The sequence below is a fragment of the Carettochelys insculpta genome, chromosome 23 (assembly GCF_033958435.1).
Source record: "Carettochelys insculpta isolate YL-2023 chromosome 23, ASM3395843v1, whole genome shotgun sequence".
NCBI lineage: Eukaryota > Metazoa > Chordata > Testudines > Carettochelyidae > Carettochelys > Carettochelys insculpta.
Genome location: NC_134159.1, coordinates 14,473,230 through 14,501,171, shown reverse-complemented (window position 1 = coordinate 14,501,171; position 27,942 = coordinate 14,473,230). Strand labels below are relative to the sequence as shown.

General features: G+C 49.1%; 2 protein-coding genes across 8 annotated transcripts in view; one reads left to right on the top strand and one right to left on the bottom strand.

The window, feature by feature from the left end:
• The first annotated feature begins 13,081 nt into the window (after positions 1 to 13,081).
• On the top strand, positions 13,082 to 15,547 carry RNF223 (ring finger protein 223). Its single transcript, XM_074975839.1, has 2 exons — positions 13,082 to 13,136; positions 13,476 to 15,547. Exons 1-2 carry the CDS (start codon positions 13,082 to 13,084, stop codon positions 14,273 to 14,275), a joined length of 855 nt encoding a protein of 284 aa, XP_074831940.1. The 3' UTR covers positions 14,276 to 15,547.
• A 1,680-nt stretch (positions 15,548 to 17,227) lies between these two features.
• The window catches only part of LOC142001007 (tyrosine-protein phosphatase non-receptor type 11-like), a 113,883-nt gene continuing 103,168 nt past the window's right edge, over positions 17,228 to 27,942 (bottom strand). Inside the window, exons 10-16 of one of the 7 annotated variants that reach the window (XM_074975808.1) lie at positions 25,739 to 25,870; positions 24,997 to 25,151; positions 24,507 to 24,574; positions 23,011 to 23,162; positions 21,966 to 22,066; positions 19,991 to 20,111; positions 17,228 to 18,896 (exon numbers count right to left, since the gene is read on the bottom strand). In XM_074975808.1, coding sequence (XP_074831909.1) covers positions 20,027 to 20,111; positions 21,966 to 22,066; positions 23,011 to 23,162; positions 24,507 to 24,574; positions 24,997 to 25,151; positions 25,739 to 25,870 — 693 coding nt within the window. In that variant the 3' untranslated portion in view covers positions 17,228 to 18,896; positions 19,991 to 20,026. Of the gene's footprint in view, positions 18,897 to 19,990; positions 20,112 to 21,965; positions 22,067 to 23,010; positions 23,163 to 24,506; positions 24,575 to 24,996; positions 25,152 to 25,738; positions 25,871 to 27,942 lie in introns of those variants that run through there. The other 6 variants (XM_074975809.1, XM_074975810.1, XM_074975811.1 and 3 more) reach the window with 6 other exon arrangements.

Genomic DNA, 27,942 nt, shown 5'->3' with positions numbered 1-27,942 from the left:
ATTACCCAATAAATACAATTGTTAGTCTTTAAAGTGCTACCAATTATAAGCAGTCCAGCTGGAGTGGAGTATAGGTTATGCCCAAACCACCACCACCTTAAAAGAACATTACTGAAGTTGCAAAAAATTTTAACTCTGTCATTGTCTAATATTAGGGAGCTTAACTGACCTATCTCATCTTAATTCGTCCCCCTGGACCCTACACATTATGGTACAGCCTTTAGTTACATGACCAAAGCTATTATTTCTCTCCACCAGCCTTCCCAGGGTTTTCACAATGGAAAGCATAGGACAACATTCATTATAGCCAAAGCTGCCTCTTCTCTGCATTGTGACAAGTATCAGAGAGGTCGCTGTGTTAGTCTGTAGCTTCGAGAACAACAAGAAGTTTTGTGGCACCTTATAGACTGACAGATATTTTGGAGCATAAGCTTTTGTGGGTAAAGACCTGCTTCATCAGATGCATGAGTGCGGGGGGGGTGGTTTCAGAGGGGTAGTTAAAGAGTGGGGTCCCAGTAAGAGGGAGGGCCAGAGCTGCTGAGGTCTATTCAGCAAGGTGGAAATGGCCCAGTATCAACAGTACTTATCGAAAGAGGGAAAAACAAGTCAGATCACACAGGGGGATGTGAGCCTTTGTCAGAGTCTAACGGGGAGATACGAGAACCCAGAGCAGAGAAACTGCCTTTGTAAACTGCGAGCCACTCCCAGTCTCTGTTTAATCCATGGTTAATGGAGTCAAATTTGCAAATAAATTGCAGCTCAGAGATTTCTCTCTCCATTTGATTTTTAAATGTTTTTTGTTTCAGGACTGTCACCCTTAAATCTGCCACTCAGTGTCCAGGGAGATTGAAGTGTTCCCCCACAGGCTTCTGTACATTACCGCTCCTGATGTCTGATTTATGTCCATTTATTCTTTTACGGAGAGACTGTCCAGAAGGAAACACCGTCCTTGCTCCATATTATGGAACTAGCGGTGCAGGGGGAGTGGCAGCAGCCCCTGGCTTGAAGTAATTTCCATTATATACACAAGCTTTACAGTTTGGTTCAGTGGTTCTCAGCAACCTCCACTAGAAAAATTGTTCCAGGCCCCCTGCTCCAATCCACCCGCCAGGTGGTCACCGATTGATCTCAACGTGTTGCACATACACAACATACTCCAGTATAATGGTCAAGAGGACCAAAGTACAGACTCCCCAGCAAGAGGCTTTTAACATGCATTTGCTGCATTGCATCACCTCCATGAGTCCCTCTAATTTTTGCCATCCGTGGGCAGAGTAAATTTTGTTTTGTGCACTAAGACATGTACAGATGTGCACCACCATGGAAATACATGCTGCCAGCTGTTGGCGCTCTGCTAATCAGCTGGGCAGCACGTGAATATCTCCCGGAGGTCACCCAAGCACTCAGTTTACAAGGAACCCTGGCTACCTCCCTTTGCATCACGAATATTTGCATTGCGGTGGGACCTAAAGGCAACAAGAAGATGCACTTTTTTTAAAAAACACCACCCAAAACACCCTGCTCCCACAGTTTTTCTTGCAAATTCCATCAGCTACAACGGCACTGGCAAAGTTTTGACCAAGTTTCATGTAATTGTGACCCAAGTTTGGCTAAAATTTAGTTATGGACCAAACTCTCTTGTTGCACTGATGCCTCTTGACTGACTTCCCTGGAACTGCACGTGTGTTTCAAGAGGATTTTGCGAATGGGTGTGGCAAGTTGCTCGTGACATAAGCATTTATAACTGGAGCTACACTTAGTATCCCACCTCCTACCCCCTGCCAGTGCTGCATTCCATTGCCACAGCTCAGACTGTAGCCACGTGGGGCCGGAGGGTGAATAACACTGAAGGAACCTGGTCTCTAAAAGAACAGTCATGAGGGCATCTGAAAATAGCTTTCAATGTCAGCACCATGTTGCCCCATTAGCCCTGTTGTTAACCTCTGCTTGCTGCAGGGTATGTTCTGTTGCTGTCTGTAATGACAGCTGTCTTGCTGGTTTGTGACTGAGAACATTCTCTTCATACCTTGTAATTATTTTGGCTCCCATGAGCTAAAGAAGGGCTATGTCCCAGGTTCAGCTGGAATCATTCGTGACTGGGAAATCACAAATAAAGCCTGGGACATAGGGCAGGTTGACACTAGACCTCAAAGTTGATCCTAGTTCCAGCTACAACAAGTGCACAGTTGGAATCAACGTATCTAAGATCAACTTAGTCGGCCAGCCTCCCACAGGGAGGTCAATGGGAGAAACTCTCCCATCAAGCTCCTTTACTCCTTGCTAGAATGAGGAAAACCACGGTCGACTGTCAAGCCTTGATGGTTTGATTTAGCTGGCACATCTCCACTAGGCACACTAAATTGAAGTCCAGAAGATCGACACTGAGCAGGTCAATCTTCCAGTTAGTACAGACGTATCCAGAGTCTCTTGGTATTTCTTAGGCCAGATCTACAATAAGGGGGGAAAAAAATCAATTTAAGATGCTCAACTCCAGTTACTAAAATGGCCTAGATGGAGTCAGTGTATCCTAAAATAGATGTTTGCTACCGTCCTTGCAGCAGGAGGTAAACGGGAGAAACTCACTGGGAGCAATGACGGGGAGAACCAGGATCAAAAGCAGCGTTCTGATTGTTGGATTTAATGTGGCCTCACCAGGTGTGCTAAATCAAACCCTGGAAGATCGACCACCGGCATGCCAATCTTGGGGTAAGTATAGAGGTGCCCTAAATCGCCAATGCCCCCAACCAGCTCTTCGTTTGGAGTTGGATTGGCTCTAGGATGTCTTCAGCATCTGCAAAAACTTTGTCCATAGTTCGTGAGGCAATTTTACAGCTTGGGACGAGCACCATGAGAAGGCTGTTTCCTGAATAGATGACTAGGAAGAACCATTGTGCCAGGAGAGCAGAGCTGTTGACCACAGCGTTAGGTGACCTTTCAGCTATTCTGAGTGTCAAAAAGAAAAAACATGATCTTGAACTTGATATTCTATGGGAAGCCAGCTAAGAGCGCAAAGGCTTGGGCTGAGGTGCTCTGTTGCTCCAGGGGATGGTGGGGGAAGAGTGCTGATTCATTGAGGTTTTTGTGGACATCTGAAAGCTCAGCAGTATTCCTACTGCTACTAGTAGGCAAATCTGAAATTGTTCCTGTCTCAAAGGTTCTGGGGCAAATGCTGCTCCCAGCATCTCTGTTCTATACTGCAGACATCCCAGGGAACAATGCACACAACACGCCCCGCCCCCCAACCCTTGCAGGGATCTTGATGACTTCGCTGAACTACAGTAAGAGTTAATCATCAAGGCCCCCTTCTTCTGACTCCATAAAGACAAGCAGTGTAAGCAACTGCACCATATAAAGGCGGACTGCAGGAGTCCAAAGCTATAGAAATGTGGCTGAAGACATTTAAAGGACTGAAATCTACCAGCAGATCATCCAGGGCCTGTATATTCACCATGGCTAGAGGAAGCTTGCAATAATGACAGAAGCACTACTGCCTCCTGAGCAGTAGTTGGTGGGAAAAAAAGGCTTGATGTTAACCCCAGGAGAATGGTTGCTATTTCTACTATTTTGAGAATGACGCCATGACTGGCTGCTGAGTCACGCAGCTATGGAATTCTAGCCAAGCAAGAATCACATGGGTATGATGCCATATCCTCGCCGCCTAGCACTTCGTCATTGTTATACAATCGCCAGCTTTTCTCATTTCCTGTAGTGCGGCATAACAGTGCTGACTAGGCAGAAGCACTGGGTGCAGAGCTGGAGAGGGATCCACCATCACTGGGAAGAACCTGTAAAAAAGTGCTGTCCCAGTACAGGTGATATTCCTGAATGCAACCTTTCGTCTCTGCAAAATGGGCTAGCAACATCCCTGCTCAACAGGCCAGCTGGGAAATTTAGCTGGCGGCAAAGTGTTTTGAGACTCTTTGATAGAAGGAGAAAGAAATATACAAATGCCAGAGGAGACACGCCCCCTCCCACCATGCCTCTATCCGGTTTATGTGATGATTCATGGAACCTCTCTTTCCTACCTCTAGAAGAATTTAAATGTTCAGATCTAGTCTTGGGTGCAAGCTGCTGCAGCCATTATAAAACTTTACACTGAGCACGTGAGCCAGGCCAGGTCACCTAAGTTAACGAAAGAAAAACAATCAGTACGGCACCTGTTGGGTAAACAGTCATTAAATCACATACTGCATAAGACCTCAGGGCTACAAACGGTGGCCCAGGCTCAAAGGGTGACTTTAGCCTAGGGCCAGCAGAGGAGCAGTTGCCACAAAAGACTCACTTTAGAGCAGGGGTCAGCAACCTTTCCGAGGCAGAGTGCCAAAATTTGACCTTTTGACCTCTATGGACAGTCCAAGTGCTGGGGAAACTTTTTGAAGTCACTAATAGTCCTACCTGACAACAGCTTCATAGTAAACAAATGGAGATACAGAGCTGTACTGTTTAGGGGGTGGTTGGGAGCATTAGCTGGGCTTTTGTTAATCTGCAGGCTTTGAAAAAGCTCCCAGCTGCATGGGGGATGTTGAGGCAGGGCTGACCTCCCGCCTTGTGTGCCAATGAAAACCACCTTAGGTGCCACCTTGGCACCTGTGCTGGCAGTTGCTGACTCCTGATCTGGAGTGTACCTCAGCTTTGCTTCTCCATGGAGTGAAGCCTAATTAACAGATGAGGGTGGCTCAGAGATCTGGACTGCTGCGGGGGTTGGGCGGTGGGGGGCGCAGGCAGAGAATCAGCACAAAAGCTCATCAGGGCCAATGCGAGTATTTCCACTATCTTTGATCCAGCTCAGGGTTAGGAATTTGAACACTGTTGGAAAATGTAATCTAGGCAATCTCTTTCTCTCTCCTTGCATGCAAGTAACCCCCTTTGGACTCTCTTTCTGGGACTGATAGCCTCTTCCATCCCTTTGAGCTGCAACCCAAAAAGCCACAGCACAGATGCCATAAAAACATCCCCAGAACTGAACCCCAAAGACGTGCCTCTGCTCCCCAGAAACCAGCAAGCATGGAGGGAAGAACTCTTTGAGCTCCTGCTGCATGTGTCTGTTTTTCTTGCCCCATTTTACTGGGTTGGCTGCCTCGATCCAATTTGTGTACAATCAAGGGGAAAGTGAAAGAGGCAGATTACACCAAACAAGCCCGGGAAAGCAAATGGTTATGGCAGTCAAAGTTTCTTTTTTAGTTTTATGATCATTCTCCTGTACTCTTTAGTGCAAAGCAAGGGCAGTTGGCCAGATATTCATGTTTGGTCACTGTCACGCTTGCCCAGGCAGCTTTTGCTGGGGAATGAGCTTGCCTGGTTAAAAATAAACCCCTGTGGTTTGGTTGTCACTGGTTTTTCAGAGCTGGGGGTCATCTGAAATCATCCCTTTAGCCACAGTGCTATCCAAGACACAGATAACTGAACAGGGAAATACCCATGGATGTACTGGGCATTCCAGTGTAACTGGAAGATTCACTAATGACTGAACCAAAGTAAAACAAACAAGTACTCCTGTAGCACTTTAAAGATAACACAATGATTTATTAGGAGATGAGCTTTCAAGGGACAGACCCACTTCTTCAGATCTGCATAATTCTGAATTCTGCAGATCAGAAGAAGTGGATGTGTCCCTTGAAAGATCATCACCTAATAAATCATTGTGTTCGTCTTTAAAGTGCTACGGGACTGCTTTTTGTGAAGATACAGCCTAACAGGGCTTCCTCTCTGTGACTATGAACCAATACAGATCAAGGCTCCAAGGGACTCAGCCCTTTGCAAATATGTACAAACAGGTAATCTCTGACCTACACGTCTTGTAATCTAAATAAGGGAGAAGGAAGGATAGTCCTCTCTCCCCTTCCTTTTTTAAAATACAGGGAATGGAGGCCTAAGGAGATTATGTGATTTGCCCAAGGTCACAAAGGGAGGCTGTGGCAGAGCCAGGGATTGTTTCCAGCTTTCCTGAGGCTCAGGCCAATTATTGAATCATATGAGTACAGTTCCTCAACTGCAGACAAAGGTAATGACAGCAACTATTTTTAGTCAGATGCATACATGCACAGATGTGTGCACACAGTGGCTTGCCCCCCAACATTTGTCCACTGCTTTAGAAACTAATTGTATTTGTCTGTTTTGTGCCCTACATAGGAGGGGAAAATGCAACTTCTGCTATAAATGTATGGATTTAATTTAGGCACAGCTGGCCAAATGCTAGAGCAGAACATAATACATGTTGAACCTCTCTCGTCTGGCACCCTCAGGACTTGACTGGTTCTGGATGAGAGAATTTGCCGGACCATGGGAGATCCATATTGTCTAGTAGCATTACCAACACTTCATTGCTTACTGGGCTCTTAGACGACATTTAGCAGTAAATTAGAGCTAAACAGCCCAGAACACAGAACCAGGACTGGTGGCTGGAAACAAACTTTGTGGGACCGTGGGAAACTTGGCCCCTCTCAAGAGACGTGGTTGTCCGGCTAACTAAAATCATGCTGGATTTTGGATATTGCCAGATGAGAGAGCGCTGGTTTAGAGGTTCAGCCTGTCTGTCCTCCCTCAGCAGGCTTATAAAGATCTTCTCAGCTTTAACCAGAGCAGCTTCTGATCAGGGTATTCTCATGGTCTTTTCTGCATTCAGAGGAAAATCGGAAGATGAAACTAACAGACAACTTTCCGCTCACCTTTGAAACTCATCTTGAGCTCCTGGGCTGGCATGGTAATCAGCCTGGGCACACTCAAAACATTGCAGAGCTCCTGTGCTCTTGCTGCGGAAGCAAACGTGTCTGACACACACAAGCCGTGTCTACACGTGCACGCTACTTCGAAGTAGCGGCACTAACTTCGAAATAGCGCCCATCACAGCTACACGTGTCGGGCGCTATTTCGAAGTTAACATCGACGTTAGGTGGCGAGACGTCGAAGCCACTAACCCCATGAGGGGATAGGAATAGCGCCCTACTTCGATGTTCAACGTCGAAGTAGGGACCGTGTAGTCGTTGCGCATCCCGCAACATCGAAATTGCGGGGTCCGCCATGGCGGCCATCAGCTGAGGGGTTGAGAGACGGTCTCTCTCCAGCCCCTGCGGGGCTCTATGGTCATCGTGTGCAGCAGCCCTTAGCCCAGGGCTTCTGGCTGCTGCTGCGGCAGCTGGGGATCCATGCTGCATGCACAGGGTCTGCAACCAGTTGTCGGCTCTGTGGATCTTGTGTTGTTTAGTGCAAGTGTGTCTGGGAGGGGCCCTTCAAGGGAGCGGCTTGCTGTTGAGTCCGCCCTGTGACCCTGTCTGCAGCTGTGCCTGGCACCCTTATTTTGATGTGTGCTACTTTGGCGTGTAGACGTTCCCTCGCTGCGCCTATTTCGATGTGGTGCTGCGCAACGTCGAAGTTGAACATCGACGTTGCCAGCCCTGGAGGACGTGTAGACGTTATTCATCGAAATAGTCTATTTCGATGTCGCTACATCGAAATAAGCTACTTCGAAGTAGGCTTCACGTGTAGACGTAGCCACACACACACACACGGGGCAATCAGCTGCTGGAGCGGAGTCAGTCAGTTCCACACGTGTCAGTTACCCAGGGGCTAGTGGGGAAACCAAGGTAACCAAAGTAAAGCTTAAAAATACAGCTGTGGCCAACAGCTGGCAATACCCTCCTGCATTATTTTGAAGCATAAGCTTTAGTGGGCTCTAAAAAAATCAGTTAGTCTATAAGGTGCCACAGGACTTCTCGTCATTTTTGCAGATACAGACTAACATGGTTCCCCCTCTGATGCTTCCTGCATTGTTTCTCTTCTCAAAGTCTTCATCAGTTAAGATAGCTTGGGGTAGTTGAACATAAACTTGTCTTCAAACCTTGCATGAAGGCCAGATCCTCACTGATGTAAGCCATGGTAGCCCCGTTGGCTTTGGGAAAGCAATGCTAATTTACACCTGCCACTGACCCAGCCCTGAGCTTTGGCAATACAAAAGCAGCATCTATTGCTCGGGTATCTCAGGGAATGCATTATGATGAGCTGCAACACTAGGTGATTTATTTTGCTCCCATTCAGCAGAGCACTTAAGCACTTGCTTAAGCCACGTGTAGTTTAAATGGACTGATACATATTTGGACCTGTATACTATTAATAAGCATCTCTGCTTTGTCTAAGATACGCACTAGCTGCACATGGACATGGTGGATGTCTGAAAAGTATTGTAGACACACACACTAGACACAAATCTCTACCTGCTATTGTTCACACATCCTACTGCATAATTTTGCTGCCCCGTGGCAGGAGATGAAGCGAATATCTGCTAAGTGGCATATCTGTTCATTCCTCCTCCTCAGGCCTCCCACTTTCAGGGTAATCTGTATGTTCAAAGGAAGACAATTTAAAAAAAAAAAGGTGGCGGTGGGGGGAAAAAAATCACAGGTTGACTTATTGAGCTGTATATTAGGCTAGATAAGAAGCACCTGGGGAAGGATCAGGTAACTCCAGGTTTCAGCTAAAAACATCCCCACCACAATTAGACATCTCATTTCTCATTCTTAAAATCTACCCATCTGGCATGGAGCTAGATAGAATTTCAAAGGGATGAGGGAAAGGGGTTGATTTTCAAAGGTGCCCACCTCCCAGGCTATGGCTCTATTGTAGCTGTAACTCACAATAACTTACACTTTGCGCATTATTTCATTTCAAGTTAACTTATTTTGACCTTGGCGCCAGTTTGAAATAAGGGCTTGTTTTGAAGTCTCTGCTACCTCTCTCATGACGAGGGGTAGCGGAAAGGGAATCCCATGCCCAAAAAGTGCTGCTATTTTGAACGTGGTGTTTAGCAGGGGGGTTACTATTTTGGGATACATTTGTATCCTGAAACAGCAACGATAGTGTAGCCATAGCCCCTTGAACATCAAGGGGCTTGAGTCTGCTAATGTCACCCTAGACTAGAAAGAGATTATGAATTGAATAGTGCTCCACAGCACAGCAAAACCCTATAGAGAATGAGATCTACCAAATTATCTAGCAAGTGTATACATTTCATAGGACAGTTCAGTGAACCTGCAGAGATTTAAGCTGCTCTCTTAACTTCCAGCAATGTATTTCCATTAAAACAAAAACCACTTTTACAACCAGGCTCCTGGTGGGTGAGTGCCAAAGGACCCCCTCTCTTTGGAAGCCTCAGGACCGTTCCTTTCCTGCTGCTGCTCCAAAGTGATTTCAAGTAAATTTATCCTGAAAGAAGAATCAAGAGGAAAATAATTGCCCTTCCTAACATTTGCTGCCCCTACCAACGCAGAGAATGTTTTTTTCCCCTAAATCCACAGTGGCAGCATTGTAAACCCAGATGCATTCAATGTGAACGACTTAAAACTGGATTAGATCAAACCAAAGGGCTAGACCAACAAACAGACTCAAGAGAGGACGGGCTTGCACAGCCAAGGTGGACAAGATAAGAAAATGGGTGTTTCCCAGCATCTCATTCAATAAACAGCAAAATACTACAAACAGTAAACCAGCAGATACCGCTGTAACCCTATTTCTCACCAATGACCTTCCCACCTGCTTTATCTGTCAAGAGAAAGCGCCCCCTAGTGGAAATGTTCTTGCAATCAATGGAATGATTCACTTATAATTGAGGAAGCCAGGTGATGCAGGTAATCACCTGCAGACAGGAAGGTATAAAAGACACCTGAGTAACAGAGGCTGGCCAGTCACGCATACCCTGGGAGTTGCTGAGGATCATTCACTCCACCTGATCAACCTCGTCTCACCTGGAAGCTTATCCACAAACTAGCAGAGGACTTGGCTATCAGAAGACAAGCAGAGACAGCTTATGAATAAAAAGGAGCCGGGACTATAAACATTTCTGCTGAAGAGGAGAGACATTGAGGATCCAAAGCAAGAGACAGGATATGCCTTTCTCCTGCTAACCTACACCACACTCTGCACAGGTAATTATCCACTTTAATCTGTTGTACAGCCTCCAGTTGCTTGGACGTAGAGGTGGCTCTGTGGAATCAGATTATACAGTGGCCAAAGATACTGTGGTCTCTTTGTTTTAGTTCTTTCTGGTCAGTAAGGACATTTAGGAGGGTGGCATGGAAGTAAAACTCCTTAATGCTTTTTTCCAGCAACCTGGCATAGGCAAGTGATTTTGAATTTGATGAGTTACACTGTCTCCTTTCAGGGCTCACTTTTTTACAGACACGAAAAACTTTGTACAATGTTTTAGGGCAAAATCTGCAGCTGGAGTGGTAAATCGGCATGGCTTTGGTCAAACCAGTGGGGTGAAGCCAGTTTTAAATCTACTCAAGATCTGGCTTTCTGTTTAAAAATATTTCATGTTTCACAGCCTGTGGTGCAGAGAAAATAACCAAACAATTCTGTCCAGTGTGTAACCCAGAGCTTTGCTACTGGGTTACCTCCTTGTCTCTCACCTTACAGCGTGGATTCTGATTATCTTCCATCTTTTGTACAGAAGTAGCTCCTAGAAGCTTCACTAGAAATTCATGCCCTGGTGTGCTAGGCCCTGCACAAATATATGTTACCGTCCCTGCCCTGCAGCGCCTATAGCCTAAATAGGCAGAACAGACAAAGGAAGGATACCCAAAGAAGGAGAAGCCAGAGGATATATAGCAGGTCAGGACAAAGCAAGAAATAGAAATCTGGAGTCTTGACTCCTAACTCTGTTCACCTTTTCTGCTCTCTTTTTCAATTGAAATGAACAACCTCACTGCATATCACACAGCTCTCAACTCTCATGCATGTTGGCCATGATGCAGAGCAATTCTTGGTTATGGGTGGGGCTGGACCCCTCGGGATATCCTGTACCCCTGCCCTGCTACCTTCAATGACAATGTTAAAACAAAAAGTTAGGCTGGCCGGTTTCTAACAGCAAGTCAGTGGCTCTCAGAAAAGAAAGTATTGCTCTTTTAAAAATCACTTAAAACAAACACTTCTTAGCTCTTTAAAGCTATCTAAAGGGTTTCAAACCAAGTTTCTATTAAAACTAAGAGGTGTCTAAATCCCCTGGGCTGATTTGGAACGATAAGCTCAGGCATTTAACCCATGACTTTTTTACTGGCATATTTTGGGGTAATCAGCTGAGACTAGCTTATAAACAGGATACATGCATAAAGTTATGATGCAGGCCATAAAATCTGGAGTCCTTAGTTGCCAGGTTTCCCATTCATGCCCAAACAATACCCCATTCTTACTCTACCTGAGATTATTGTAACTCTGTTCATGGGCTTTGCTCTGAGCCACTCAAAAGAATTTTATTCAAATATCTTTGCATCAGTAAAGCTCAACTGACACTCCTTTCTAAAAGTAGTGGTTGTTTTGCTTGAGGGGTGAGAGAGATTTTATTAACTCCCAGAAGCGTCCAGGCTACTAGGATTCTGCCATGACTGTTCTGGAACACCAGTAAAAGTTCCTTGCTAAGCTTTTCAGGCTTCTACAATCTGATGTCACATGGAACTCGGGGTGAAGCTGGTGCAAACATCTGTCAACAGAAACAAGGAGGCCTGTAGCACCTTAAGCTTTCATGGGTAAAACCAACTTCATCAGCTGCTTGATGCGCACCTCCCATGAAGCGGGTCTTTGTCTAGGCAAACTTTTGCCCAAATAAATCTGTTAGCCTTTAAGGTGCCATGAGACACCTCATTGTTTTCATGGTTACCGAGTAAACACCCCCACCCCCACCATCCTTCTTTGGTACCGGTCCTCAGGCTCTCAATCCTTTGGAGGAACTACCAAGTTTGTGTGTTTCTGATTGAGAACCTGGAATCTGCCCCTGTTTCTCTGCAAAGCGGGCCCAGGCTTGTGAATGGTTTCAAAAGGGTTATGGTGGAACTAGAAATCATGCCAGCTTTTTGTGGCTACAGAAATAAACGCTTGGGTCTGTAGAGGAGCCTTGGCAGATGTTAACAAGGGTTACTAGTAACCCCTCAGAGAAGTGAGGGGAGAGACACAGTGCCCCCACTGACAAGCCAAACCGTCATTAAAAGCCCAGGTTTGGGCTCCTAAGGGCATCATGTGGGTACCAAAAATTAGCTTCAGCTCTAGCAAGACTAGCCACAACACAGCAGCATTTTGTTTTCCTGCTGGGTGTGCAAGTGCACCAGGGTGGAGGGAGATTCACGCCCACTTATGTACAGAGAGGAAAGGGGAATGATTCCCAACACCATTGCTTAAGATGAGGTGATTCTTGCTCAAGGCTGGTGAACTACCCCTCACTTGACTCAGGAGGTAGAGTAAGAGCTGTGCTTTGAACACCCTTGGCACGTCATCCGCACGCAGTAAGATTTCAAAGCAAACAGGCTCCCCCAGTTCAGTGAATAGTCTGAAATGAATGCTCCCCAGGCAGCTGAAGACGCCCTCCCATTAAACGCCTGCCTCCCAAGACATACTTTTAAATGCCCCTTAAATCAGGGTAGCTGCCCTGTTTGCATGGATAAAATAGCCTCAAACTGTGAGGCCAGGTTTACACGCAAATGGGAGTGACTCCACCTCAATTGGTGAATAAACCTGCTGCCAGGGCGACAGCCTTCACCCTCTGTGCCAAAGCTCCCTCACACGCTGATGTCCTTGGGGGCGGAAAGCACCCTGGCATCACATAGCTACAGGCCAGCTGGCACCTTCCGTCAGACTGGATGACCTTGCAGAAGCAGCATCTCTAGGAGACAGCAATAGGGCAACAAGGAAATAGCTTGGGGGAAAGAATTTTTTTTTCCCCCGAGGGAGTTTCCTTATCTGACATTTCTTGCCCTGTCATGGTTGCAAGGCAGGTAAGTGGTTCTGTTTTTGTTTTTGTTTTGTTTTTTCTTCCTGTTGGGATGTAGGGAGCAAAGGATAGACCTCATCTCACATGTGGCAGGGTTCCCTCAATTGCTGGGGGTGGGAGGGGGACAGCCCATGATGGAGCGAACACGCAGGCAAGCATGAAGGCACCTTGTTGGTGGTGCTGACCATCAGCTGGAGAGGATAGTCTGTCAGCCCACTGGGCACTGTACCAATGAACACAATTTATCTATTTATCTTAGGCATTGGCCCTGGTGCCCACCACCGTAACCCCTCAGCGCCTCCCAAGGGCCTAGCCAAGTCCCTAGTTGACTTCATGGAAACTTCTGCGCTCCTCCTCTCTTCTCAGGTTATGGCAAGCAGCCCCTGGGGTACGTGTCTTGTTTTTTGGTGGCAGGAGGGGAAGGTGTTGCAGGGAGACAACTGTTGTAAGCATTCCTGATGGCAGTGGTGAAAGAGTTCTGGCCTGGCTAGATGTCTGCTGGTGGCTTGTTCCTATCCCCACTCAACTTTCTGGGGGCTCGTGGGCAAAGATGTCTTATTTTTCATGTCAACCAACAGCTCTGCTAGCACTGCGACGCACAAGGGAGCCACACCCGGGCTTGCCTAGGACTTGTCTCTTTGCGGGGGGAGGGGGGCAGAAATCTTGGGAAAAGGTAACCAAGGAGTGCTCTCCTCCCTGTTCAACACAGCACTGTTTGTCTCCTCAGGGTCAGTCATGTCGTGCTTTGCCCAAATGTGGCACAGGGAGGCGCCGGTGTCCCCCAGCAGCCCCGTTCCTGATGCTCCGGCTGAAATCCCCATTCCCATGAGCCCCATCATCGTCTGCTCCCCCACCGATGGCAGGAAGCTCAGCTCCCAGACGTCCAGTCTGGGGTCCCCCAAGCCTTCCTCCCCCATCGAGTGCTCCATCTGCTTCAACACCTACGACAACAGCTTCAAGATGCCCAAGATGCTCCAGTGCTCTCACATCTTCTGTCTGGAGTGTGTGGCTCGCTTGACCTCGGCCCAGCCCCATCCCCAGCTGGAAGACCAGCTGCCCTGCCCCCTCTGTCGGCAGCTCACCGAGATCCCACACGAGGGCCCTCCGGCGCTTCAGACCAGCAGGGAGCTCCTGTCCACCCTGCCCCCCGAATACCAACGGGAGAAGGTGGTGTGGATGGAAGGCAGCAAGTTGTGTTGCAGGCAGTCCTCTCAGAACCCGGATGACCCTGACGCGTGCATCTGCCTCGATGTGGCCATGAGCAAGCCGAGCGTGCCCATGACGCCCACAGAGGGCATGGCCGGCCGGCTGTCCCGCTGTGCCGTGTGTGACGACTGGAAACGCATCCTCCTCTTCTCAGCCCTGATTATCATTCTGCTCTGCATCATTCTGTGGCCGGTTCAGTGCGCCCTGAAAACAGGGAACCTCCGCTGCTTCACGAGGACTGCTACGTTCACAAGGCCCAACCCCGTTCCACTGACACTTGCGACCACTTCTGTGCCTGGCATCCGCGCCCCCTCTCACTAGCAGACCTTGGTATTTAAAAGCAGCCATGGGGAGGCCCATGCAAAGGCGCACTGTCAATGCACCTCCACCCCTAAGCTTAGGCCAAGTTGCCAGCTACCGGATTTTGCCAACATACCTCACTACCAAGCTGGAGCAACCCCTGTTCTTGGTCTATGCACTGCTCCGCCTGGGCACTTTAAACCTCAGCTGAATCCCCAGCATTAATCCAGCCCCTGGCTTTCATGTGGCCCTGCCAACGCACAGTGGGGGAGTGCTGTTCCCTGAAAGCTGAGCGCTTGGGCAGCCGCCCAAGAGATTCAAATGCAGTCCCAACTGATTAGCAGAGCGTTCGCAGATGCCAGTAGCAGTTGCTTCTGGTGGTGCACACTACACATGCCTCAGTGCATGTAACATTTATTCTACACATGGATAGCAAAAAAGAAAAAAGGACGCTTGGTGGTCATGCATGGCAGTATATTAAGCCACTGCAAATGCTACATTGATAAGGGAGTCTTGAAGACTTGCACAAGATGTGTTGTGCCAAAGGTGTAGTTCTAGCACTGGTCCTTCCCAGGAAAGATGCTTCACTCTGTGGAGCAGGTCCCCCATTCTGCTAAGACACAGCTGCGAGTGGGCTCAGCTCTTACCACTGGCTGATAGCAAAGGAGTGATGATAAAGGGATTGTTTTCTTGCAAACCAGCAACACTGTGAAGAAGAGTCTAGCTGTGATTGTTTCTAAAGGAGAGATGTCACATCAGGCCTTGGAAAGACACGTGAAAGCTGTGTGTGTATATAAAGTGACTAATTTTATTAAACATTTCAAATTGTATATTTCTTAGCATTAAGCAATTGTCAGGTGTTTAGCTGCCTCTAAAGCCATCTCTACTTGGTATTTAGTGGAGCCACTTTTTTTAATTCAAAACTGTAAAGGCTGTGTAGCATGGGAAAAAACTTATTTTCGCTAGCAAGCAAAATCCCCTGCCCTGTCCAGGGTTACCATTTCAGTGAGAATTCTGCACAGCTCATCTTGTGACGGAGTAGCCCACATACAGGGGTTTGCAACCTGCAGCTTTGGAGCTGCATACGGCTCTTTAAGGACTTCCTTGTAGTTCCTGCTTATTTTCGACAAATGGTGAATGTCTGAAAGCCCCAAAATGAACAACTTGTACCTACATAGCAAATGGTCTGATCACCAAACATTGGGTAACTCCCCCTAGTGTCCTCCAAAGAGGTGGTTTGGGAGTGGAAGACAGTGATACAAGGTGAAGTGTGAGGAAACAGAAGATGTAAAAAGTCTGTGAATGTCCTGAAGTAAACGTTATCACATCACAAATGTGTGTGCACTGTTCTTAAGGGGGCGGGGGCACAAAAAAGCCTGGTTTCATGTTATTAAGGACTGTCTGTCCCATGAATTGTAGCTCTTGAATGGAGGTTTTTTTACCAAAGGGGAATAAAAATAGCTGCTCTTGGCTACCAACCCCTGCCCCCCTACAAACAGAAAGTAGATACTTCTCCCAGATGTATCACAAAAATGTCAGTTTAACCCTGCCACCCTTTAGAATCAGTTTAGTAAGATACAGGGCTGTTTGCCCCAGCTGCGTATTTAAAGACGTCTTTTCTATGTTGCTCACACCTGAAAGGCTTGGTGAACAATAAGATGCTGTCAGAGTGAAAAGAGCTGAGAATGAAGCTTGAGAACAACCTAACACAGGTAATGACCTCTGCAAATGCTGTAACAGTTGTATATTTTACATCAGTGGCCCTAGGTGGGGGTGAGTGGAAAGGGTATGCATGCCAGGTGTATCAGTCTCCCATCAGCTCCCTGCCTGTAAGTCACAGCAGGGCAGTCCCTTGGGGCAGCTCCTGAGTGTCCCCTCTCAGGGGCAGCAGAGGGCCAGGCCTGGAAGGGAGATGTGGGAGGCTGTAATAGGAATACAATTGGGCCCATTAAAAAATGTGTGGCTGAGGGAAAGGCATCCATCATTTTCAGCAGTTGGCAACCCTGCATCAGCTGTGATCCTACTCCACAGCAATGAAAGGTTTACGCTCATCCCCCACAGCTTGTGACTCCATTCCCTGACCTCAATGGCCCTGCTGCAGTCTTCTCCTGGTGATTGTGTTTTTGCAACCACGTGGGTGGGGAAGGTTCCTTTGGCAGTTGGTCTGACCCTTGCTTCCCCCCCACCCCCAGCTGGGGAGAAAAACAAAACAAAAAACCCAAGCCCCATCCCCTGCTTCTCTTTCCACCAAAGCTGAACTGAGGGATTGTGATAGGTGAGCGTGGCAGGATTTCAGCAGCATCCTGCAGCTGTAACGGATTCAATATGTTGCCAGTTTATAGCAAGCCTTAGAATGCCAACATTGTGCTGGCCAGCTCCCCAGCCACTGGAGCCAGGGCTTTGGACACAGTGCTTGTTAGAGCTATTTGCACTGGGACTGACTCTGTTGGGTCATTGTATCCTTCGTGCCAGCAGGTGACCACTGCTGTCTTATCTCTAATGGCTGGGTGACAAGCTCCCATAGAGCGCTGAAGCAGAGAGGAAAGGGGACAGGGGCTGGTTGCTTTGTCACTGCACCCATGACTGACTGCCATATGCTCATTTTACTCCCCCCCTGCAAACAGCTCAGGCTGAGTCCCTTCACCCACCATGGTCAGATCTGCTCCTGCTGGTTAACCTCCCTCAGCCACACTCAACATGCATCCATCACGCGCAGCCTTTTAATACTCCTCAATTGCCAGCATGCTCCGACGCTTACGGCCAGAGGGTTGGAGGGACTTTGGGAGAACCGGTAATGGGCTACAGGGGCTCACACTGCAGCTGCTGCTCCAGGGCTGCTAGGATGGGACTACACTCAGGATCTAAGGAGTGGGGGGAGAACAGTGCCTGCCAGTATATTGGAAATGTGCATCTGTCTATTTCACAAGCATTTCAAATGCGATTTAAAAAAAAAAAGATCAACCCTTTAGAATATTCAACATTTATTAAAAGTGCAATAAAAACCAACTGTTTTCTTGTCCCTGTGACAATCGACGGGAGATGCCAGCCACATTACAGCATTGTACGCTTCGTTTAACCCCTGCGGTGCCTTGGGAGAGCAGCAATTGCACCACTGCATGCTAATCGCACTGCCCAGCAAGTCCATTCTCTCATGCAAGCAGGGCAGACTCATTTCCTATTAACCACTATCCAAGATAAGCTCTCCCTGTGAGCCCTGGCATTGGACCTTGGGTGCTTGCAGGAAGCTTGGAGTCTTGCAGACAGGAGGGGCTTTTGCAGAGCTGTTTGCAGACAGCAGGAAATGATACCTGTCAAAATTAAGATGCACAAACAGAGCTGGAATAGCAACACTCCCAAGTGATCTCTTTCTCCTTCACTGTGCTGTACAAATACAGGTCCAACCTCTCTAGTCTGGCAACATCTGTGGTCCGGCATGGATTTAGTTAGCCGGATGCCCACTGATCAAGGGTGTGGCCAAGTTTCCCACAGTCCCATAAAGTTTGTTTCCGGCCATCAGCCCTGGCTCTCACTGTTCGGGGTTGTTATTTAGCTGTAATTTACCTCTAAGAGCCCAGTAAGCAGTGGGAGTGTTGGCAATGTGCCAAACAACATTAACCTGCCATGGTCTGGCAAATTCTCACCCAGGACCGGTAAGGTCCCGACGGTGCCAGACGAGAGAGGTTCAACACGTATTAAGCATTTCTCACAGCTCCCCGACTTTCATATACATAGCGTTAGCCTCAGCATACCAACGTGGGGGAACTAGCACAGCAAGACCTTGGCAGAGTCAGGAACAGAATTCAGCAGAGCTCTAAGTCTTTGGTTCACTCTGATCTGTGTGTTCAGCGAGCAAAGGGCATGAGCACATTCGTTACCTCCCTACTCATTTTGCCGCCAGCTCCAGATCTCGGCTGCCTCCGGCAGCAGAGGCCTGTGCTGTTGGAGATGACGGTTCTAATGCGGGCTCCTCATAAGTGAGTGTCAGAATCTACTAACTGTGCAGCATGTGGATTCTGCTACCAGACAGACAAGTCCTGTGCACCACATCCCATCTCTGCAGAGGTGGCCAAGCCTAGAATGGAGAGGCATTTCCTCAAAGAGTGAGGGTGGAGGGCATTTACGCAGCTGTCATTTGCTCTAGACCTAGATCCAGTCCATGTTCTTGCACCGTCACATCCACGGCAATAGAGCTAACCCAGGAGGATTCCATTTAACCACCTCTCACTCAGCAACGAGCCACCTCCTGAAGCCATGAAGTGCAGCAACGCTCCAGTGACGGTCATTCGCAGGCAAAGCTCCTACATATGGCCTCCTTTTAGTTTAACTTTTTACAAAACAAATAAAAAAAATAAATTTAATTTCTTTCAAAACAACAACAACAAAAGTTTAAAGCTAGCTTTTATGCCCTATGAACATCCAGAGGCACTTGCTTATAAATATCCGCCTAAGCAAAAAAGGGAACGGAAAAAGGTCGATCCCCGTGAATAAGTTAGATCGAGGCGTGTTCCTAAGGCGCGTGCTCCGCTCTGTTGCTTTCGGCATTTTGGTTCCTCGCTGGCTCCAAGGTGCATGGAAGAAACGAGGGGAGAGACGAGGCAGCAGTGGCAGAACTTGGAAAGTTCAGACGTCAACACTGCAAATCCTAGGATAGAGAAGGGGTCGGATATGATGCGTAACAGAGTCGCACACATAGTGGACAAACGAGAGGGATGCTCTCAATACACCTGTGTATGTCTCCTTCTTTCCAATATGCCATCGGAGGCATGACGGAAGCTCAAGGAGACATACCTGTGGCTAGTAATGGCAAAACTGCAGCTTAGATCAGGGTCAGGGGTTTCAGCAACACAAATAGGAACACAGGGCTCTGGAGGCTTGTGTTGAAGTCCATGCTACTGCAGGTACATGGCTATTGGTAGCTGGGGCATGCAGGGCCGTGCTTAAGATTTTTAGTGCCCTATGCAGCTGAGCACCTGTCCCTACCAGCTCCTTCAGGATGCCACTCCATGAAGCAGGGCTGTGCTCTGGGCTGTCAGGGCAGGAGCTGTGTGGGGGTGAGCAGGAGGAGGGTAAGGATGCTGCTGGGGGAGCAGGCAGACTGAGGGACACCAGCTGGCTGGAGCTGTGGGCTGGCAAGCGGAGTGGGGGAGATGGAGAGACCAGGGTCTGGTGGAGTAGGGCCGATGGGGCTGGGGAAGTGGAGTGGTGCGGGGGGCAGAAGGGTGGTGTGGCTGAAGGATTGGGTTGGACAGGGCTGGGAGGTGAAACAGCAGGAAGGGGGGCCAAGGTAGTGGGGCAAACACAGCCAGAGCTGCCCATGGCCACTGGTGACCCCAGGCATTCACAGCACAGGACATTACTAAATTCTGAGCACCAATTGGTGCCCCACGCAGCTGCATATGCCCAAGGACAGTGCTGATGGTCTCTCTACTCAAGCTGCGACCCCATCAGAGTGCAGTGTAGATGTACCCTCAGCATCCACCCTAGGAAAACCTCCACTGGCGCTGTTGCTCTCATTCTAAGGCATTTTTCCTGAAAACACAAAGTCCTGCCCCATTTCTCTCACCCCTCTACCAGCGTTGCCCTGGAGTTGCACAACCATTTTTAAAGACTGTTAAACTGACCCGGCACATAACCGGTTTTCCCAGCCTCATGATCCTGACCAGGAATGAGAGCCAACAAAATCCTGTGGTGGGGGGGTTGGGGCCCACACAGGTAACGAAAGGGAACCCCCCGTACCGGTGCAGACTCCATCCAGCTCCCCTTCCCGCTTCTTTATCTGCCTGCATTATTCACCCCTGAGACCTTTGGGCTTTTGACGTTCAGGTTCTCGTAGACGGTGGCCGAGTCATCATCCACCCTGGAAGGAGACAAAGCCTTGCAGTGAATAACCCTGTTCCTCCCCCACAGCAGGTTGTCCGGGGACCCTTCCATGCCTTCCCCCCACAACTCTGTAGATGCCACGCCCAGGAATTACCCCCACACCCTTCATGCCTGCCATTCTTCATACATTCAACATACACGCACACTGGGCCCTGACCACTCTTCCTAGATGCAACCCTTTATAGAGGCATGCACCCCAGGGAGATGATCAGCCCGAGAAGGTCACCGAAGGAGCTGGAAGGTGCAGGTGCTCAGCTGCACAGGGCACCAAAAATCCTAAAGGACAGCCCTGCACACCCTGGCTACCAATAGCCACGTAGATCCTCAATATCTAGAGACAGGGCTGGGCAGAACCTTGGGACTTTCTGGAGGAGGGTAGGAACTTCCATCCAGTACTGATTTTTGCAAATCAACCTTCTCTTTCAGAACCGGCCCAGCCAAAACCCCAGATCCACGCAACACAAACTTCACTTGAAGCTCCAGTGTTGGGAAATAAGAAGGGATGTGCAGTAGTCAGCAAGGAGGGAATCGTCTTCTTTGGCTTTGCCGCACAGGTGGTCCCTCTCTGCTCTCATCCTGAGAGTCATTCAGAGTTTCAGGTTCAAATGCAGCCAAGAGGTCCAAGGGAAACCTCCAAGATTTGGAGCATTTAGTGAATCAGGGTCCAGCTTGGCTTGGAAAGTTCCCGATATTAGCGAGAAACCAGGGCTGAGTGAACGTCACATGAGCTCGAGGTCCACCAAGCTCACTAGCAAATACATGGTAAAACGCAGGTGTTAGGCTTGTAGGATGACATTCTCACACCCTCCAGCCAATGTATCTGCTGCCCTCTAGCAGATCCTACTGCTATGGTGAGCTCCCCAGGCCCATGTGTTTCACTGAGAAACCTGTATTAGAGAAGGATTCGAGCTGCAAAAGGCAGCTCCTGTGTTTGAAGCCTCAGGAGCCTTTGGAAGGCAAGTGTCATTATGTTGCTATTTCTACCAGGGACGTGGGCTCATGCAGCCTTGCTGCCAGTGAGAAGATAGGAAGGAGAGAGCTGCTGGGCCCTACATGCCTTCACATGGGGCTGTCAGGCACGAGGCCAGGGTGGCCTGTGTTCTTCCTCCTGCCAGCAGCACAAAGGATCTCTATGTGGATTTTTTTAACTGCAACTCCAAGGGCAGGGAAGACTTAGGTAGTAGCTCCCAGATAGCTTGTAAACCCATGCTAACCTGGTGAATGTACATCCCCTGTAACACCCTGACTTCTGCCTCTGGCCTAGCTCCCTTCAGCTTACAACTGACCTAGCTACCAAGGAGTCCCAGGAATCTTCCGAGCCCATCTGCTCTGTAGACATAGTATTTTGTACTAGAGCAGTGCTTCCAGGGGCTCTAATCTGAAAGTGTGCCTACAAACAGTAGAGCCTATTTCGGAATAAGTTTGCTTATTCTGGGGCTTCCCTGTAGCGTAGACGTGTTATTCTGGAATAGCTTACTTTCCAATACCTTCAGACTAAGCTGTTCCAGAATAACTCTGCTGTGTAGACATACCCTTACTCCTCTCTCCAGCAGCTCACAGGCCATTTCCAAGAAAAAGGGGCTGAAGCAATTCCCAACTGATTGTTCCTACGGCAGCTGCAAAGGTGGGACAGAGCAGCCGGCTTGGGAGAGTCTGTCTGATAAATATTTACAGGACCAGTAACAGGCGTCCTCCTCCTGAGAGCACACTCAAATGTCCCCAGGTGATGGGAAGCAGCTGAGTAAAAAGATGGCAGCCATTGGGGGGCTATGTTCCTTTCAGCCCCACCCACTCCCTGCCATGGCTGTAATCACCCTCCGTGCAAACTTACGCGGTATGAGGCCGTGGTGGGGGTGGCTGTCCTTTGGCTCTGGCTTTATCCATAGGAGGGTATCGGATGTTCAGATAGTCTCGCTCTTTCCTCTTGTTCCTCTGAAAGAGGAAGCAAGGCAATGAACCTTCCGCCAGAGGCGAGAACGGAGGCAGAGCAGCTCTTCTGCATGACAGCAAGAACCGGCAGGACAAGCAAGAGGAACAGATGAGGTTTTCCTCACAGAGATGCTCCTCGGTACCAGGGAAGAGCTCAGCTTTGTAAACCTCAGGCGCCGAAGAGAAGAGCAGCTATGCTCACCTCCGCAAGAGATATGGATTCTGAGCCGCCCCCCGTAGCGATGCTTCATAAGTGCATCAGCTAATGTCTCCTCTTGCTAGAGGCAGGGATGTGTTTGGAAGCTACCTGGGCTTTCCCAGGTGCACAGCAGACCCCAGACCTAAGAGGGAAGGCACTTAGTTCCATGGCAAGGCAAAACACTTGAAGCTCATTAAATTGACTAGCTTATTTAGGGTAAGATTTCTCCCAGTTTCACTGTTGAGAAATGGGGCCAGACCAGTGTTCCCTGTAAAGTGAGCATTTGGGCAGCCACCCAGGAGAAATTCAGATGCTGCCCAGCTGATTAGCAGATTGCCCACAGACATCCCCAGCGGGCAGCATACTTCTACTGGGAGTGCACAGCTGCACACGCCTCAGTGCACATAATAAAACTTATTCCACCCAGGGCTGGAACGCTGACCCAGACTCATCCTCTGTGGGTTCACACCTGAGATCTGGATGTGGATCCAGACTCACAGCTGAGGACTGTGTCAAGCCAGACAAGTCCAGCAGCTCAGAGGAGGCTGGGCTTGGATCTGGATCTTTGAGCACTTGCATTCACTGTGCCCAGGTCAAGGCTTTGGATTCTCCCCATGACAGGGAGAAGCGGCTCCATTCTGACCTGCTGCTCTAACTGGGAACGGTTGGTTCACATCAGATTCTGCCATTGGAGCCGATTCCCACTGGCACACTCCAGCCGTGTCTCGTGGACAGAGACGGGACCCACCTGCTCTTCTTCTAACCTCTTCTGCTCAGTCTCTATATACTGCTGCACAGCCATGTAAACGAACTTGTACTGTGCCTCCGTCTGCACCATGCCAGAGCGCTGCCTGCGCACCATCTGGATCGTTTTAGGGATGTCTATGTCACAGTCCAAACCTACACGAGTGGGAGAGGCCAAGTGGGTAGGATGTGATTAGGGGACAAAATACCTCCCTCTCCCCCGATCCCCACACACTGACCACCTCCTTGCCGAAATGGAAAAAAGTACCCAAAAAGTAACTGAATAAAAGTTCAGCTGCTGGGGGAGGGGAATGTACTTGAGTACAAATCACTGGTGTTCCTCTGGAAAACTACTTGAGAAAAGTACATATGCCATGTCTAGATTCACTTCTCAATATTGGAGTACAAAGCAGCTGCACTTTTACTCCTGTAACTTTCTGGGTACTTTTCCCACCTCTGTCTCCTCTACGCGGCATGGTAGCTATGAAATTAACCCTTCTGGAGCAGTCCTGCCGGGTTTAATAGAGAAGGACAACCTAGTTGCAAGCATTTAGAATGCTCCTGTGGGCCAGGATGGATAATTCTACATTGCTCTGGAGAGCAGCTCACAGAGCTTCTCAGAGGAGGATCCTTCTCCATTACACCCAAGAGGTCAGTAGAGTGATTTCTCAGAGAGGCTGGTGCGCATCAGCCACCTCTTACTCAAAAGGACAGAAGGTTTTAAGGAGGCCCTCTGAAAGCAATGGATCCCTTGACAACTCCCTGTTCTGTCTGTTCCTTCTGGGGTACCAGGCCTTGGCCACTGTCAGAAGACTACTGGACTAGATCAGTTTCCTTGCCTTCTTGAGACCACAGAACACCAAATAATAATATTTTAAAGCAGAACAGCTATGAAAATTTTCTTCAAGAAGTCAGACCCAAAAAACCCCAAACAGTAGCAGACAGCAAAACCAAAATGGAGTAGTTTAATCAGGTCTCATAGCAATGAAAAGTCACATTGTATCTGGTTTTACTAACAGCAAATCTAGACCATCGGTGCATTTTCCCCACACACGGATGGCACCCCTGCGAGTTGTTCAGGGAACACGGCTGAAGAAACACCGGACTAGAGGGACCTCTGGTCTGACCCAGCTGGGTTGTTCTTATCTTCAAACAGCAGAACTCCCTAGAAGGCCAGGAACTCACCCTGTTTCAATCAGACCTTGCTGTGGGGATTTGGGCACACTTGTTTCAGGAGGCAGTGGACTCTTCCCCAGGAGGCAGAGCGCTGCTCCCTCCTGGGCCCACCCACTCACCATGGGAACTCACCATTCCTGTGGGCAAGAGGCCTTCTCCCCAGCCCTTTAGACACTTTCAGGCCAAAGCCCTTGGCCAGGGTCATGGCTGAGCCAAGCCCATTCGCTGGACATCTTAAAACTCATTGCACTTGGAGGAGGATTGGGATAGAGAGCAAGCATGCGAGCAAGCAGCTAATGCCATGGGATCGATCAGGAGCCATACCTTGCCTGTGAATAATATCCACCAGAATATCAATCACTATGATAGTGCCTGTGCGTCCTATTCCAGCGCTGTGGAGAGAAGAGGAGGCAGGATCAGTGCAGGGGCAGCCAACACACATCCCTGGGCCTTAGGTAGGCGGGCAGTTCATGCACGCACTCTGGCGGCAGATCAGAGCCTGTGGCTGGAATATGGGCTATAAGGTCTTGCTGAAGCAGCCTCCACAGAAAAGCATAGTCCAGTGGTCTGGGCAGAGAACTGGGAACCTCAACCGCCCACATTCTAATCCCGGCTCTGCCTGCATCCCCATCTGAAACGGCCCTCCAGGGACAAGGCAGGCTCATGTTAAGGCCTGGATGTTGCTTAGTCCCCCTAAGCAAGTAACAGATTTCATGTCTATTTGTTAACAACCGACGTGAGTCACAGCCCACCCCCCCAGCTTCATTCACACAGGGGCACTTTCACCATCGCACCCCCTCTGGCTGGTGCCTACCTGCAGTGCACGATGATCGGCCCAGAGTCCGGAATGCTTCGCTGCGCTCGGTTGACTTGGTCCAGAAAGCTGAGGACCCCCCCTGGCTCGTTGGGGACGCCATGGTCTGGCCAGCTGAAATACTGATAGTGCTTTACCTGTCTGGGGCGCTCCTCCTGCAGAGGGGAGTCCGGTCACTCCATTAGAACACCCCTGTGCCACAGATGGGACAGTCCATGCCCACAGAAGATGGCCCCTGTCCCCAGGATCTTATAATCCAAGCGTAAAATAGGGGGAAACTGAGGGCTGAGCCCTTGAGATGGGGGCAAATACAGAGCAGAGAGACTATTGTGCTGGGGCAGAGCCCACCTGCACAGCCACACAAGAGGATGGGAACTTGCTGACCAATGCAGGGGATGGATTCTTCTCCGAGGGAGGTCAGGGAAGATCTGCCCCTGTGCTTATCGCACTGACCCCCGTTTGGGAAAACACTCCCCACGAGGCCTGCTGAACGCCCATGCAAAGCAAAGGGTCATTCTGTGTAAAGCGACAGCTCCAGTACACAGCCAGCCGGAGTCAAGGCAAACGAATGCAAGAGTTGGAACTGCGGGGGCACTGCCAGGAGCTGCTGCAGGGGTGTGATAAATATTCCTACAACCACGGAAAGCTAAAGCTGCTGGCCAGCTCCTCCTCCTCCCCCTGCCACAGCTCATCGAGAGAGCCCTGCCCCAAGAAGAGGAGCTGCAGAAATGAGGCCTCTCACCCGGTCCGTCCGTGAGATCTCCAGCTCCCGGAGGTAGTAGCCCTGCGCCTCCCGCTCGCTCACGAGCCGCACGCAGACGCAACCGTACTGCTTGGTGCAGTTCTTCTCCGGCCAGTAGCGGAAACATTTATTCTGCGGGACAAGGGAAATGCTGTTCAGGGGCTTTGCTCATGGTTCAGGATTGGGGAGTAGGGTGAGGAACCCCCAGAAGCGCAACACACGGAGCCTGTCGTACCACGGCAGCGAGAGCTCCTTGTACTCAACGTCGGCAGCTGCCTCCACAGCAGCAGCAGACACGTCTGGTTTTGCAGGCATAAGCTGCTGCTGGAACTTGAAGACCCAGTTCTGTTCACGAGAACCTTTTACAAGCACCACTAGCAGGGGCCGGAGCACTAGCTAGTGAGTGTGGGTAACATCGGCACTTCCATAGTGCAGGAGGGTCACAAAGGGAAAACTCTCACCCAGCGACGAATGGCTCCTTCCTCCATCAGAAATCCCACTGACTGCAGGGCTCCTTCTACAGCAGTGCACAGAGCAGTGCCAAGTACTGTCCCGGCTTTACAAACAAAGGCTGGGAAATCCAAGGCACCCAGATGATAAGTGACTTGCCCAAGGTTGCACTATAAGGAAGTGGCTGAGCCAGGGAGAAAACCCAGGAGCATTGACCCCTCCCTCCTCAAACCCTCCCACAGGAACTGACCAAGGACTTCCAACAAGGAGGAGGATGCTTTCAGGAGGTTAAACAATCCAGAGTTTGTCTGGGATGGTGATCACCACTCCTCCAGACACATTGCCCTGAGAGCAGAGGTGGCAAAAGTACCCAAAAACTCACTTGAGTAAAAATGCTGATGTGTTCACCTCTGGATACGTGAATGAAACCAAGACAGCACGAGTGTACTTTTACTCAAGCAGTTTTCCAGGACGACACTGGTGACTTGTACTTAAGTACATCCCCCTCCCAAGCAGCTGTACTTTTACTCAAGTAACATTGAGGGCCCTTTTTTCACCTCTGCTTGAGATCCCTGCATGGGAAGGGTTTTGGCCTCAGAACAGATGCCTAAAAAAAAAGACTAATTCATAGAAAAAGGTCACTGGCCCCCAGAAATCCCACCTATTCTACCTACAGGCCTATATGCATCCTCACTCTGCCAATCCCTTGCAGCCCCGACCTGCAGCACCCCCCTGCTGGCCCTCGTGCAGTTACATGGGTCACACCATGGTTCCTGCAATATCCCACATGCTGCTTGCCGACATCCCTTTCTCTTCTAACCCACCTGGAACTCCGTCAATCCTCGCTTCTTATCTTTATTAAGGCCTTGTCTAGACTAGAAAGGGTTTGCTGGTGTTGTCATTGACTAATAAATACTAAGCTACCATATATATATCAGTTACCGATATGCGTTATTCGCATCACACACAACTCAGCCTACATTAGGCACAAAATAGTGACATCAAAGCAATTATGAAGCCTACACTTCTGATGTACATCTCCCCTGACCTGTCCAGGAAAAGAATCCTGCTAAATATCCCATACCACCCTGTATTAGCTGCAGCAAGCATGAGGCATAAGCAGATAGGAAACTTGTCAAAAATCAAGACACATTTGTTCTAGGCCTTAGTACACACGAGTGAATTACAGGTTGAACCTCTCTAATCCGTCACTCTCTTGGCCGGCAATATCTGTAATCCAGCATGTCAGCGAGTCGGACGACCACTTATGGGTGTGGCCAAGTTTCCCACGGTCCCATGAAGCTTGTTTCCAGCCACCAGACCTGGCTCGCAGCGTTCTGGGCTGCTATTTAGCTGTAATTTACCCCTCACTGTCTTCTCAGAGCCCAGGAAGCAGCGGTAGTGTTGGCAATGCTGCTAGACAACATTGACCTCATGTGGTCCAGCAAATTCTCTCGTTCGGCACCAGTCGGGACCCAAGGGTGCTGAACAAGAGAGGTTCAACCTGTATTTCCACAGACCAGTTTCTGAAATGCACATATCTAAAACAAAGCAAAGGAAGGAACGGAACAAGTTATGCAATTGGGACAAACAGACTGGTTGGATTTTAGTGACATGGGACTTGTAAAATGATTATAACTACTGAATGAAGTATGCAACTTTGAGATCACACCTTCTGCATGAGATAAACAGGAGACAGCTTCCTGGAGACTGGAGAACCTTTTCCCCTGCACTAGCTAATTTGTGTCTTACAG

What these genes read in the sequence shown, in the direction of transcription:
- RNF223 (XM_074975839.1), top strand. Translation starts at nt 13,082, where the DNA reads ATGGAAACTTCTGCGCTCCTCCTCTCTTCTCAGGTTATGGCAAGCAGC. An exon ending in TATGGCAAGCAGCCCCTGGG is followed by an intron (nt 13,137 to 13,475) that starts GTACGTGTCTTG and finishes TTGTCTCCTCAG; the next exon opens with GGTCAGTCATGTCGTGCTTT.